Below are 16129 nucleotides of genomic sequence, written 5' to 3' on the forward strand. Positions count from 1 at the left end.
ACATCCCACTAGAGTAGGCCAAAAAAGATATATCGTAATACTAGATATAAGACCAAAAATTAAAACCAGCTTTTGATCAATCAGAGTTTTCCGGACGACGCATGATGCAGCCAGACCCATTGATCCATTCGTCACACACCCTAACCTCGGATTTTCCAGCGACAGCTTGAAGTAACATTCCCTGTTTGTGCCATGACGAACTGGATGTCCTAAACAATATAGAAGGACCTGCCAGGTGAACAATGATAGATAGAAAACATTAATAATGAGGCCCACTGTAGAAATACATGGAATACACACATTATTTGGGCTCACCCCACTCAACCCACAATATAAGACCTCACCACACTCGGAATAAGCTTCCTTAACCTGCACATAAAAATATACAATATATATAATGGTAAACTTGTAAAACATATAGCTCCTAACTTCACTCAACCCACATATGTTCAAGGAAATTGTGACTATTTGTCTCACCACACTCAACCCACAAATATAATCAATCTTCATAAAATCACCCCTACGCAGGCAGCAGCTAGTTAAATAAACTCTCAATATCATACTCACAGCCACTCAACTCACAATATACTGAACTCACATCACTCAGTAGCCCTCCCATCACTGCAAGGATGGGGCTTCAAGATAGAGTTAGGAAGGTTCCATTGAGAGAGGAACCAATGATCACCTGTTGCACAAGGAATATTGCTAACAGATAGCATTCTACTTCTAACTATTAGTTCAATAGATTTAATGATAACCTCAACAGGTTTACATTCTTTGTTAAAAATACGATTATTCCTTTCAAGCCACACATGATACACAGTACAGAGAAAGGAGAGTCTAGTAATGATAGATTTCACAGACTTCCCTTTACTCTCTCTGTTGACAATAGTAACAATCTCAGGCCAGGGGACCTGTTGCCATTGAACATTACATTTACCCTACATTGTATGCCAAATTCTGTATGTAAAATTGTAGTCAAAGAAGAGATGAGGATGACTTTCATCATAGTCAAGGCAGAAAAGGGCAAGTTGAGCTAGTAGAAATACCAAACAACTGGAGTCTATCACAAGTATTCAACCTGCCATAGATAGCCATCCAAACAACAAAACTGACTTTGGGAATAGTGGAATGGCCCCAGACCAAATTGTACCAAGGAACAGTATCCTGTTTGTTTCTCCACAACTCCCAGGCAGATTTAATAGTGAACACACCATCAGTGTTTAAAGACCAAACAGTTTTGTCCACCTCCAAAGGATTAGGAAGACAATTGTTAGGGGTTTGGGAAGTTAATTCCCTAAGATCCCAAGAGCTAGGATAAGGCCACTTCCAAAAACCCCCAACAATTATTTGACTCACTTTGGAATCCCCATTTAAACCAGAGTCATACATGATTATGTCACCATATCTATCCCAAAGAGGGCTAAGAGAGAGAATAAGAGAGAGAATTTTCCTCCAGACCCAAGAAGGGTCAGTAGGGGTTTTAACCCATTGGCACCACATAGATTCCCCCCCCACCCCCCCCACCCCCCCCCCACCCCCGAAAAAAGGAACCAAACATGTGTCGCTATGGCAGCCTTATTCCAAACCTCCATGGATTTAAAACCCAGGCCTCCCTCTTTTTTAGGTGTGCAAACTGTAGACCAAACCAGGCAGCACCATCCAAGGGGAGAAATTGCTGCCATCCCATGTAACCCGAACAAATTCTAGACATTGTAATAGGCCATGTCATCCAGCAAATACCAAACAAGATTAAATGCTTATCAACAAAGTAACATGCAGGAATCAATGACAGATTACAGTTTACACCACACATATAGATGCTCACTACACTCAACCCACAATTATATATGCTCACATCACTCGGAAAACAAAGCTCCATACAGCTGCAAAAGAAAAGGATACAGAGAATATATACAAGCATGTTAGTTCCTCTCAATGTGGCCAGTGATTTGGGGGTAATGGAGTGTTTATTCCTCACACTATACTCAACCCTCAGAATGTACGACACACTCTCAACATTCGGCTTTCCAGAAATCCAAGCACCTATATGATTAACAAACATTAGGAAACCCCACAATTTATAAGCTAACCTTCACTCAACCCACAGTTTATGAACTCTCATTTCTCACATCAGCAACAACAAGCTTCAACATAGTATGAGGTAATCTCCATGTACTAAGATACCATCTGTCAGTTTGGTGAGGCTTCAAATTAGTAATATGCATTACCCTGAATCTAACCATATCCACAATACATTTTATAACAACCTCTTCAAGGACGATATCCTTGCTAGACACTCTATTATTCCTAGCAATCCACAACTGGTACACAGTACAAGTAAATGCAAGCTTGGTAATAATAGACCCTAAGGATTTCCCTTTCACAGATTTAGCAATGAGCTGGACCAAATCATCCCAATGGATAGATGGCCAATCAACATTTATTTTACCTTTAATGCAGGACATTCAAAGAAAATGTGGTTATGGTCGTCACAAAGGTGCTGACAGAAGACACACTCAGCAGATTGAGACACACCAAAGAGTTGCAATCTGTCGCCGTGTTCAATCTGCCAAGAATAGCCATCCACACCACAAAACTCACTTTAGGGATATTATGAGGACCCCAAATTAAATTAGACCAATTCACAGGATCATAGTGTTGTCTCAATGAATTCCAAGTGGATTGGATAGTGAATTTGCCATTAGTAGCAGGACACCAACTAACGTCATCAGAGTAGGGAGAAAAGTGGAAGGAGTGCTATCAATGAGGTCCATAAGCTCCCAAGAAGATGGAAAAGGCCATTTCCAATTATTACCCTCCACAATCTCACTAACCTTAGCATCTATACCTAGGGCATAGTCATACACAATCCGAACCCCAAACTTATCCCAAACAGAACCCATGGGGTGCCAATCATCAAACCATAAGAAAACTCTAGAGCCATCTCCCACCCTATATTTGATTAAAGGGTAAATGATAGGCCTAAGGGAGAGAATTTTCCTCCAGACCCAAGAAGGGTCATTTGGCACCCTAACTCTCCAAAAACTCCTACCTTTGAGGAGATAAGACTTCACCCAAATACACCACATAGACTGCTCACCCCAGAAAAAAGGAACCAAACATGCTTTGCAATGGCAGCTTTATTCCACACAGAGAGAGACTTAAACCCCAAACCCCCTTCCTTCTTAGGAGAACAAATTCTATCCCAAGACACCTTGGCCCCATAAGTTTTTAACTCACAACCAGACCAAAAGAAGGCTCTAAATAAACTCTCTATGGATCGAATGACCTTCTTTGGGAGGATGAACAAAGAAGTCCAATAAACTTGCATAGAGAATAAAACAGATTGGATCAACTGAGCTCTGCCAGCATAATAAGTGAGACACTTATTTGTCCAGCTTTTAATCCTTTTGGTTATTCTCTCCAAAAAAAAAAAAAAAAATCACAATCATTGGCCTTAAGTTTAGTGGAGACTAATGGAACACCCAAGTATCTCATCGGCAAATTGCCTTCACTAAAATTACAGACCCCAAGAATCTCATCTCTCAACTTCTTATCACAACCAGAAAAGAAAATATGACTCTTATTTGGGCTAGGTGACAGCCCAGACAAGTTCTTAAATTCTTCTAAACCAATTTTAATGGACTGGACAGTGAACACATCCCCCTTACAGAAGATCATTAAATCATCTGAAAAGCATAAGTTAATAATCTTAGTTTTATCACATCTCCAGTGGAATTTGAAAGCAGGATGAGAAGCCTTCTCAGCCAAAATTCTAGAGAGAATTTCCATGACAATAACAAAGAGATAAGGGGACATAGGGTCACCTTGCCTCAACCCTCTCTCCCCCCTAAAATAACCATGCAGACTCCCATTGATGCAAATGGAATAAGTGGGACTAGTCATGCATGCTTTGACCTAGAGAATAATATTAGGGGGGAAACCCATAGCAGTGAGGATATCAAGGACAAAATCCCATCTAACATTATCATATGCTTTCATAATGTCCACTTTCATGGCACGCCTGGGAGAGGGAGAAGATTTATGATAACCCCTCATAAGTTCCTGTGAGAGGAAAATATTATCGGCAATCCTCCTACCAGGAACAAAAGCTGATTGAATAGGATCAATAAGATCGCTCAGAACAGTTTTAATCCTGTCAGCAATGATCTTAGAGATACATTTATACAAAGTGTTACAGCAAGAAATAGGTCTAAAATCCCCCACTTTTTTAGCATTGGGGATCTTCGGAATAAGAGCAATGGAGGTGCTATTTAATTCCTGAAGAAGCTCCCCCGATGTGAAAAAAGATTTGATGGCTTCAACAACCTCTCTCCCCACAACATCCCAGGCTTTCAAAAAGAAGCCCGCAGAATAACCATCAGGGCCAGGGGCTTTGTAGCTTTAAGAGACATGAAAGCATCAATGATCTCTTCTTCAGTAACCTCTCTAGCAAGATTCAGACACTCTTTTGGTGATAAGTCTATTAATCCTATCATACCCATTGTAATTGTCAACAAACGGCTTCCCGAACAAATTAGTGAAGTACTCCACAAAAGAATTATGGACCTCAGCACTTTTAGTCACTCTATCCCCATTAGGGAGCACAACACTATGAATACGCCCCTCATTCACATTACCCTTAACGGTTCTAAAGAAGAACTTGGAATTCCTATCCCCTAAACCTAGCCATTGAACACGAGATTTCTGATGGGCAAAACTTTCTTCAGCTTTACTAAGGTCAGCATATTTCACATAGGCAGCCCTTTTCGTCTCCTGAAGAGTTAAGTTCATCGGATCTTTATCAAGCTTAATCTGAGAATTAAGAAGATGATCCTTAGCAACACCAACACGGGTGGAAATCTCACTATACTCCTTTTTGTTCAAATCTTTTAGAATGGGCTTAAGGGTTTTAAGCTTCTGACAGACCCTAAACATAGGAGATCCCCTAATGTACTTAACCCAAACACCATACACTCTGGGGAGGAAACTTAAGTGATTAGCCCAAAAATCAAAAAACTTAAAAGGCTTTTTGAACTTAGCCTCCTTACCTCCAAGTTGTACAATCACTGGAGAGTGATTAGACACTCCAGGAGGCAAGAAAAGAGCATGAGAGTTAGGATTAGCAGTTAGCCACCTCTCATTAACAAGGACTCTATCAATTTTTGAAGTAATAAAATTACCACCCCTACGCTTATTGGACCAAGTAAATTGACACCCTTTGTAACACAAAGATTGTCCAATTCAGAGTCCGAAACCATACTATTAAAAATGTTATTTGCACGACTCCAAACCTCATTCCCCCCCCCCCCCAATTTTCTCATAAGAAAACCGAACAGCATTAAAGTCACCAAGGAAAACAGAGGGGTGACTAGCATAATTGAGAGCAATTTTCTTTAAATCAAAAAATAGGGGAACTCTCAAATCATGCTTATTTTCAGCGTATACAAAAGTAGCAAAAAAACTGGAATCTGTATAAAAAACGTTTACTTTAACAAAAATAAACTGGTTTGATTTTTGAAGCATCAAGATATCACAGAAATTTGGATCCCAGCAAACCCAAATTCTAGCTGGCAGATCTGGTTGTGAATTCGACAAAAATTGCGAATTTTTAAAGCTTTTTTCAAAAAGTTTAGCTTCATTCTCCATTTTAACTTTGTCTCCAAAATGCTCATAATTTTAATATCTTCTTTTTTAACAAAATCAGTAACTTCTTTATGTTTTGAGGGGTTGTTAAACCCCCTAGCATTCCAAAAAGAAAGTTTAATAGACATGATATAAATAACAAAAGCACAACCAGATCACCAAAAAAAAACAACATTTATTTACCTCATTTTCTTCTTCTGGCTGCCAGATTTGCCAGAAAACTTCTTCTTGGTTGAGCTGCACACATTGAGCTCCCCATCCCCCTTTCCTCCCTGATAACTTCCTGATAACTTCCTCAACTGCTGGATTAGCAGTTTCTACAACCTCAGGAAAGGGAGGATCAATTTGGTCAGTAGCAAATTCAGCAATTTCTTCAACCACAGGATGGAGAGCATCCCCCTCAGATTGAACCTTAGGAATTAGGTCATCCCTCTTAGTAGCAGATGAACTGTTAGCTTCAGTAGGGACAATGTTGATAGGGGAAGATGGATCTCCTACTTTCCTTTTGCCCTTATCCTCAACTGTGGTCCACCCCCCATCATCTTCAACCCTTTCTTCAGAATTCTTTTGTAACTCAATTAGGTGTGTTACTTGAGCAGATAGGCATGTCTTAGTCTCATGGCCAAAACCATGGCAGTGCGTACATCTCGAGGGTACCCCTTGGTACTCCACATGGATATTCATAGAGATATCACCATCAGTAAGGAGAAAACTATCTGGAAAAGCCGATTCAGTTGAGATATCCACACACAATCTAGCAAAAGAGATTCTACTTCCCGAAGAGGTAAGTTGATCCATAAACAGTGGAACACCCACAGCACTAGCTATTCTACCTAAACCATCCCCATCCCAATATTCCAAAGGAATATTATAAAATTTCACCCAGATAGGGATGGTTTTCTTATCTTCCTTTGACAGTTTCATCATTCGATGCCACTGTTTCAGTATAAGGAGAAAAAGACTTTCCTAATTTCATGTTTATTATCAACATAAACAAAACACGCTCTAAACATATTATCATTAGATAAATCATGCACTTCACACAAAATATGTTGTTCAGAAGCCTGTAGCAATATCACCTTACAAAAAGTTGGGTCCCAGCAAACACAGATCCGCCCAGACTTAGAAGGTTGTGAGTTTGTCAAAAAAGGGCCAATTGTTTATACCAGATGAAAAAAATCTGATTTTCATTAACAGCTTTTATTTTTGTTTCCAAAATGCCCAAATTTTTTATGTCTTCATGCAATAAGAATTTCCTGACTTCTTTGTGTCTATGAGGGTTATTAAATCCCCTGACATTCCAAGATGCAATTTTCAAAAAATTAGTGACCCACAACCAGCTTAAAACTGGGGATTACTTACGTTTCTTCCTCTGGCTTTTGTTGCCCTTGCCAGAGGAGTTACCTTTTGCATTGGTGCCAGTTTGGGCTTGTTTGTTTGCCGGATTAAATTTGCTTGGAGTAGACTCCACTAGATGTTCCACTTTAGCCAGCAGTTCAGCATCATTTGGAAGAGCTAACCTGGTTATCTGCACCAATTCCTTCTGCAAAGCCTCGAAGCCATCCATATTCAGTGTTGCCAACTCTTCAACAGTTAGACTGGACCCATCTATGTGAGCTTGACTGGTTGTCTGCACCAAGTCCTTTTGCACTGACTCCAAACCCTCCATGTTCAGAGTTGTTAACTCCCCCCCAGCTGGGCCAGACCCATCTTGATGAGCTTGACTGGACAGACTTTCCTCAAAATCCAACTGAGCTGGACCTTGTTGTTGACTTGGCCCCGCTTTTAAGTTTTGCACACCATCAACCTTAGGAACTTCATGGTTTTCTGAAACCATAGGCATATCTGGAATACCTACCTTCCTCTTACCCTTAGCCTTAACTGTTTCCCAACCAGGATCCGAGTTGTTTTTTGTTTCTTTTTGGAGATTAACCAAGGCAGCCACTTGAGTTTTCGCACACTTTAAAGTGTCATGCCCAAAAGCAATACAGTGCTCACATTTAGGGGGAAGGCCTTGATATTCAACCTTAACAATCGCATCCTCCCCTTCACAATTCACCTTAAACATCGGCGGCAGAGTTGTGGTTGCTTCTATCTCAACACAAACCCTTGCAAAAGACACTCTACTCATCTTTCCTGTAAGTTGGTCCATGAACAACGGGACTCCTACAGCACTAGCAATACAACTTAAGCCATCACTGTCCCAATACTCGAAAGGAACATCATAAAACGTAGCCCATACTGGAACTGTGGTAGCTTTATCCTTAGTCAACTTCATCATGCGAGTCCACTTCTTCAGAAATAAATTAGATCCACCTATATACCAGGGCCCACCTTCAAGGACTACACTACAGCACTCAAGGCTTTCAAAGATGAAAAAGCTAAAACCCTCCCCATTGGCTAACACTTCCTTCAAACCCTTGTTTTTCCATAGGCCGAAGGCACTATTCCTCAGGTAATTGTATGAAACACCCTTATCAAGAAAATACCCAACCAAGCAAGAATCCCATTTTTCTAACGGGTTAGGTCGTGGGGGTAAATTTACACTTACGTAGCCCTTACTACGAACAGGGGGGACATACCTCAATGGGATGCTAGATCAAGTTGATGACGCAGCTACATCAGCCAAGGTTTTTGTGGCATTACCCAGACCTCAACCACCCCCTTGACCTCTTCCTCCTCTACCTCCTTTGAAGTTTGAAGATCCCCCCCTCCGAGAGACCATCTCATCTCGACCACCTTCATCACTGAAATCTGAGATATGGAGAGGGATCTCTTCATTTATCTGCACAACTTTGGCAGGGACACGATCCTCTTCATTCTCCGTTGCTGTAATTAGATCGACTGGTATTCACCACGGCCCTTCCCATCGTTTCTATTACGAGCGACCAAGATGCTATCTGGTAAATTGTGAAACATAGAGGTTTCATTATCCGTTCGATCGGACCATCGAGACGCCGATTGAGAACCATCTATGGTAGGCGAAGCCATAATCGATGGACAGGAAGCCTTCAGTCTTGCCAATCGATCGACAACTCTTTGAAAATCTGATGGATCCGCCAGATCAACCTTACGATCTTTTTGGTTCAGGGTTAGACCTGAATCCTCAGCGACGTTTGGCTGCTCTGAACCCAAAACAATATCTACGATGTTTCTCTCTGTTTGATCCATATTGGACTCACTCAAAACGTCAAACTTGTTGCTAACCCTAGGGTACCACTCAAATTTCCCACCCCTGGATCTAACACATTTATATCACTCACCCGTTTACCCGATTGACTTGCAGAACTAGACAAAACATTAACTCCGAGCATCGTATTCAATGAGGAATTGAAACCCTAGAAACGCTTGTTTCTAGAGAGATGCGGGAGCTTCTCACTCTTCCCCATTAGTGGCTAGCAAATTACAATTAGTTACCTAAGATAATTAGTTTCTAGAAAAAAAAGAAAGAAGGACAGAGAAAATTACAGCGAAACTTTGTTCTTGAGAGCTAGAAGAGAGAGTTAGAGAAAAGAAAGAGAAATAGGAAAAAAGCAAAGGACATTCAACTTAATCATTTTTTACTTCAGAATTGAACACTTAGGTGATTTAGAAAACCTTAAATATCGTTAAGCTACAATTACACATAAAATTCTCTTTCTTACAGGCTAAGCAAGGTTAGTCTGAGTTAAAATTGGCCACTTAAGCTCATAAAACAATTAGTTAGCCAAGCTGATTAGTTTCTAGAACAAAAGAGAGAAGGACGGAGAAAGTTATAGAGAAACTTTCTTCTTGAGAGCTAGAAGAGAAAGTCAGGGAAATGGAAGAGAAAGAGGAAGAAAATCATATGAAATTCAAATTCATCCTTTTGAACTTGAGAATTGAAGACTTAGATGATTTAGAAAACCTTAAATGAGGTGCTTAGATTAAACTAATATCGTTAAACTAGAATTACTCAGGAAAATCTCTTTATTAGAGGCCAAGCAAAATTAGTTCGAGTTAAACTTGGCCACTTAAGCTTATGAAACAATCAGTTGCCTAAGCATATTAGTTCCTGGAACAAAAGAAAGAATGAGGGAGAAGGAGAGAGAAACTTCCAGATAAACTATCTTCTTGAGAGATAGAAGAGAAAGTCAGAGAAAAAAAAGAGAAATAGGAAGAAAATCAAAGAGAGTTCAAATTCACACTTTCGGTCTTGAGAATTGAATAATTAGGTGAGTCAAAAACCTTAAATGAGGTGCTTAAATTAAACTAATACTGTTAAGCTAGAATTACTCAGAAAATTCTCTTTCTTAGAGGCAAAGGAAGGTTAGTTTGAGTTCTACTTTCCGACTTAAGGTTATGAAAACAATTGGTTGTCTGAGCTAATTAGTTTCTAGAACAAAAGAGAGAACGAAGGAGAAGGGCAAAGAAAGTAACAGAGAAACTTTCTTCTTGAGAGCTAGAAGAGGAAGTCAAAGAAAAGAAAGAGAGACGGGAAGATAATAAAAGGGAATTCAAATTCAACCTTTTGGGTTTGCACTTAGGTGATTTAGAAAACCTCAAATGAGGTGTTTAAGTTAAACCAATATCGTTAAGCTACAATTACTCAGAAAATTCTATTTCTTAGAGGCTATGCAAGATTAGTTTGAGTCAAACTTGGCAACCTAAGTTTATGACTACACTAATTAGTTTCTAGAATAAAAGAGAGAAGGAATGAGAAAGGACGTAGAAAGTTAGAGAGAAACTTTCTTAGAGGCTAAGCAAGATTAGTTTGAGTTAAACTTGGCCACTCAAGCTTATGAAACAATTAGTTACCAAACCTAATATGTTCGTTGAACAAAAGAAAGAAGGTAGGAGAAGGACGGAGAAAGTTGCAGAGAAATTTCTTCTTGTGGGCGCAAGAGAAAGTTATAGAAAAGAAAGAGAAATATGAAGAAAATCAAAAGGAATTCAAATTCATCATTTTCTAGCTTGAGATTTGAACATGTAGGTGATTTAGAAAACCTTATATGTGGTGCTTAAGTGAAACTAGTATCGTTAAGCTACAGTTACTCAAAAAATTCCATTTCTTAGAGGCCTTAGTTTGAGTTAAACTTGGCCACTTAATCCTATGAAACAATTAGTTACCTAAGCTAATTAGTTTCTAGAACAAAAGAGAGAAGGAAGGAGAAGGATGGAGAAAGTTACGGAGAAACTATTTTTTTGAGAGCTAGAAGAGAAAGTAAGATCAAAGAAAGAGAAATTGGAACAAAATGGAAATTCAAATTCATCCTTTTGGACTTGAGAATTGAACACTTAGGTGATTTAGAAATCGGTAAATGAGTTTCTAAAGTAAAACTAATATCGTCAAGCTAAAATTACTAAGAAAATTCTCTTTGAAACAATTAGTTACCACAACTAATTTGTTTCTGGAACCAAAGGAGAAAGAAGGAGAAGGAAGGAGAGAGTTATAGAGAAACTTTCTTCTTGAGAGCTCGAAGAGAAAGTTAGAGCAAAGAAAGAGAAATAGGAAGAAAATCAAAGGGAATTCAAATTCAAACTTTTGGACTCGAGAATTGAACACTTAGGCGATTTCAAAAACCTTAAATGAAGTTCTTATATTAAACTAATATCGTTAAGCTACAATTACTCAGAAAATTCTCTTTCTTAGAGGCCAAGCAAGGATAGATTGAGTTAAACCTCGCCACTTATGGTTATGAAACAATTACTCACCTAAGCTAATTAGTTTCTAGGACAAAAGAGAGAAGGAAGCAGAAGGACGGAGAGAGTTACAGAGAAACTTTCCTTCTTGAGACCTAGAAGAAAAGTTAGAGAAAAGAAAGAGAAATAGGAGGAAATTCGAAGAGAATTCAAATTCAATTTTTGTGAAATTGAGAATTGAATACCTTGGTGATTTGGAAAATCTTAAATGAGGTGCTTATGTTAAACTAATATCGTTAAGCTACAATCACCCAAAAAAAGAAAGCTCGCTATCTTGGTGGCTAAGCAAGATTAGCTTCTTTTTTTTTTTTTGGGTGAATAAGAATGAATAAAACAAAACAAAAATTACACGATTACAAGGGGCATACCCCAGGCCCTACCACTACTACAACAAAACACCAAAAGGAGCAGCAACCAAGCTACAAAGCTACAGGCTACAACCTAGCTACAACACAAGAACCCAACCGAACAGACTTACAAACAAGACAGACCGCATAAGACCTGTTCAGCGCCATGTCCATGATAAACAGGGGGCCTGCACAAGGCCACCATGAAATGCAAGCGAAAACATGTCCAAAACAACATAAAAGACATAAAAAAAAATAATAACAAACAGCCCAAAATGGGCCCCACACACTAGCTAAATGGACTACAAACATCCAGGAGGTGAACAAATTACAACCAAGAATAAAACACCAAGAGGACACAAAATAACTAATACAGCCATAGGTAGACCTATCCTTTGACTTATTGAGGATTTTAGACAAGGCGCCTTTAGCTGCCTTTGCCGAAACGGGTTTCCAATCGTCACGAAGCCACCAAGAAGGGCGCAAAATGCTGCCACCTCTCCACCACCAGTAAAACATCTTGGGAACAACACTGCATCTTCCAGATTTGCACAGCTTGATGTCACATAAACTCCCCCTGTACATGGAACTGTAAACATGGACAAAAAACAGCCACATATAGAAGTTGAAACTGTTTTTGTGATCAAATAGGAGCAGAAAAAGAACATAAATTATATAAATTCTCACTACACTCGGCCCACAATAAGATATGTCTCTCCTCTCCATATAGTGTCTCACTTCACTCAACCCACAACTCACAGATATAGACTCCGTCTGGAATAGTAGCTGAGTTGAAAGAGCATTCCTGTCCTGCAAATTAGAAAATATACAGCATATATACAAACTCATTAGAATGCCAGCTTTGGTACTACTCACATCTCTCAACCCACATTTAGAGTGTATAATGTACTGGCTCACTTCACTCAACCCACATTGAGTCTTGACCTGTCCATTCCTTAGATTAAACAGCATAAAGAAACTGATTGTCAAGTGTACCTGCAAGATAATAACCATTTAAGAAACACTCAGTATATGCTACTTTCACTCAACCCTCAAAATATAGGTGAACTCACATCCCTCATGCCTCTTCCAGCAATAGGCAAACTCATGATTGTTGTTGGCAGATTCCATTGTGACAAATACCAGCTATCACCTGTAGACAACATCACATTACTCAAAGAAATAAACAAGATTAGCTTGAGTTAAACTTGGCCACTTTTAAGCTTATGAAACAATTTGTTACCTAAGCTAATGAGTACGTAGAACAAAAGAGAGGAGGAAGGAGAGGGACGGAGAAAGTTACAGAGAAACTTCCTTCTTCGGAGCTGAAAAAAAAAAAGAAAAAAAAAGGGTTAGTGCAAAGAAGGGGAAATATGAAGAAAATCGAAAGGAATTCAAATTCGTCCTTTCTGACTTGAGAATTGAACACTCAGTTGATTTAGAAAACCATAAATGAGGTACTTAACTTGAACGAGTATCGTTAAGTTACAATTGCTTAGAAAATTCTGCATCTTAGAAGCTAAGTAAGATTAGTTTCAGTTAAAGTCGGTCACTTAAGCTTATGAAACAATTATTTACCAAGCCTAATTAGTTCTTAGAACAAAAGAGAGAAGGAAGGAGTGGGACGGAGGAAGTTACAGAGAAACTTTCTTCTCGAGAGCAAGAAGAGAAAGTCATAGAAAAGAAAGAGAAATTGGAAGAAAATCAACCGGAATTCAAATTCATCCTTTCGGACTTGACAATTGAACACTTAGGTGATTTAGAAAGCCTTAAATAAGGTGTTCAAGTTATAAATTAATATCGTTGAACTATAATTACTCAGACAATTCTCTTCGTTAGAGGCTAAGGAAAATTAGTTTGATTTAAACTTGGCCACTTAAGCTGATGAAACAGTTAGTTACCTGAGCTAATTAGTTTCTAGAACAAAAGGGAGAAGGAAGAAGATGGAGAGTTAGGGTGCCAAATGACCCTTCCTGGGTTTGGAGAAAAATCCTCTCTCTTAGACATATTTACCCTCTAATCAAACATAGGGTGGGAGATGGTTCTACTGTTTTTTTGTGGTTTGATAATTGGCACCCTTTGGGGTCTTTGTGGGACAAATTTGGAGTTAGGATTGTGTGTGATTCTGCTCTTGGTATAGATGCTAAGGTTAGTGAGATTGTAGAGGGTACTTCTTGGAGATGGCTTTTTCCTTATTGATAGCACTCCCCCCATTTTCCTCCCTACTGGTGGGTCTGATGATGTTAGTTGGTGTCCTGCTACTAATGGCCAATTCACTATTCAATCTATTTGGCCTTTCTTGAGAAAACACTTTGATCCTGTGAATTGGTCAACTCTTCTTTGGGGCCCTTATAATATCCCTAAAGTGAGTTTTGTGGTGTGGATGGCTATATTCTTGGCAGATTAAATACCGGGGATAGGTTGCAAATTTTTGGTGTAACCCAATCTGCGGAGTGTGTTTTCTGCCAGCATCCTTGTGAGGACCACAATCACCTTTTCTTTGAGTGTCCATTCTCGGAAAGGGTGTGGTCTTGCATTAAAGGTAAAATAAATGTAAATTGGCCCCCTGTACATTGGGATGATTTGGTCCAGCTCATTGCTAAATCTGTGAAAGGAAATCTCTAGGGGCTGTTATCACCAAGCTTGCTTTTAATTGTACTGTTTATCAGCTGTGGATTGCTAGGAATAATAGAGTGTTTAGCAAGGATATGGTCCCTGAAGAGGTGGTTATAAAGTGTATTGTGGATATGGTAAGGTTCAGGGTAATGCATATTACCAATCTGAAGTCTCACCAAACTGACAGATGGTATCTCCAATCATGGAGACTTCCCCATACTATGTTGAAGTTACGGCAGCTGATGTGAGAAATGAGGTTAGCAAATACATTGTGGGGTTTCCTAATGTTTGCTATTGATATAGGTACCTGGACTTCTGGTAAGCTGATTGTTGAGTGTATGCCTTATAATCTGAGGGCCGAGTATAGTGTGAGGAAAAAACAATCACTCACCCCAATATCACTAGCCACATTGAGAGGAACTAACATGTTTTTATATATCTTCTGTGACTCTTTCTTTTGCAGGTATAGGGAGCATTGTTTTCCGAGTGATGTGAGCTTATATAATTGTGGGTTGAGTGTAGTGAGCATATATATGTGTGGTGTAACAAGTAATCTTTCATTAATTCTTGTATGTTATACTGTTGATGAGCTTTTAATACTTTTGGGTATTTGCTAGTTGACAGGGTCTACTATCGTGTTTAGAAACTGCTCGAGTTGCATGGGTTGGCAGCAAATTCTTTATCTGGATGATGCTGTCTGGGTTTATTATAATGTTTGAGATACATGGGATAGGTAGCAATCCTGGGTGGCTGTTGGTTGATTTGGTAAACAGTTCTAGATCCTTGCTCTGGAGTAGGCTGTTTCGTGCAGATGGCTGCTAGAGGCGCCTTTGTGTGAAGAAATTTTCTTTTATTTGCTTTTTTACATCTCTGGGTTTGGTATTTTACTTTGGTACTTATTAGATACTTTGATAGTGTTTTGGCCCACCGATGCGGGATGTGCATGGGGATATTGTTTAGTTGTTTTTGGTTGCGTCATGTGCCTCTGCAGATTTTAGCTGGCTGGGTGTGTTCATGCTCCTCATTCCAACTGTATGCGGCCCATGAACATATCTTTTTGGTTTGAAATGGCAAATCTTTTGGGTCGTTGGTTTTTTATTAGGTTGTATATATTTTTTTTTCTTTGTGGTTTCTTTAGCTTTGTTTCGTCTTTACAATGGCATTTCTGTTAGGTTTTTTTCTTTCTTGTTTCGGTGCTTGTATAGCTTTTTGCTAGGGCCTGGGGTATGCCCCTTGTAGTGGTGCAAGTTTTTTGTCTTTTATTTTAAGACTTATCCACCCAAAAAAGAAGAAGATGGACAGAGAAAGATACAGATAAACTGTCTTCTAGAGAGCTAGAAGAGAAATTTAGAGAAAAGAATGAGAAATAGAAAGGAAATGAAAACAAAAAAGAATCAAAGGGAATTCAAATTCATCATTTTGGACGTGAGAATTGAACACTAAGGTGATTTAGAAAATATTTAATGGGTTGCTTAAGTTAAACTAACATGATTAAGCTATAGTTACACAGAAGATTCCCTTTCTTATAGGCTAGGCAAGATTAGTTTGAGTTAAACTTCGCCAATTATTAAGCTTACAAAACAATTAGTTACCTAAGCTAATTAGTTTCTAGAAAAAAAGAAAGATGGACAGTGAAAGTTACAGCGAAACTTTGTTCTTGAGAGCTAGAAGAGAGAGTTGAAAGGAAAGAGAAATAGGAAAAAAAAAGGAAATTCAACTTCATCATTTTTGACTTGAGAATTGAATACTTAGGTGATTTAGAAAACCTTAAATATCGTTAAGCTACAATTCCACATAAAATTCTCTTTCCTAGAGGCTAAGCAAGGTTAGTCTGCGTTAAACTTGGCCACTTAAGC

General features: G+C 38.9%; 1 protein-coding gene across 1 annotated transcript; it reads right to left on the minus strand.

Annotated features, from left to right (window-relative positions):
• Positions 1–2111: 2111 nt before the first annotated feature.
• On the minus strand, positions 2112–3795 carry LOC145819022 (uncharacterized). The gene is made up of 4 exons (XM_082913002.1): positions 3450–3795; positions 2724–3055; positions 2453–2569; positions 2112–2324 (listed from the first exon to the last, which is right to left on the minus strand). Exons 1-4 carry the CDS (start codon positions 3793–3795, stop codon positions 2112–2114), a joined length of 1008 nt encoding a protein of 335 aa, XP_082769128.1.
• Between the last annotated feature and the right edge of the window lie 12334 nt (positions 3796–16129).

Source organism: Camellia sinensis, chromosome 2, assembly GCF_055761805.1.
Source record: "Camellia sinensis isolate YWXY chromosome 2, ASM5576180v1, whole genome shotgun sequence".
Taxonomy (NCBI): Eukaryota; Viridiplantae; Streptophyta; class Magnoliopsida; order Ericales; family Theaceae; genus Camellia; species Camellia sinensis.

Coding starts and splice junctions, on each gene's coding strand:
- LOC145819022 (XM_082913002.1), bottom strand. CDS start 3,795: ATGGAAATTCTCTCTAGAATTTTGGCTGAGAAGGCTTCTCATCCTGCT. Junction 3,056..3,449: donor TAAACTTAAGGCCAATGATT/GTGATTTTTTTT, acceptor ATCTCCTCAAAG/GTAGGAGTTTTTGGAGAGTT. Junction 2,570..2,723: donor TCCCTACTCTGATGACGTTA/GTTGGTGTCCTG, acceptor TATTCTTGGCAG/ATTGAACACGGCGACAGATT.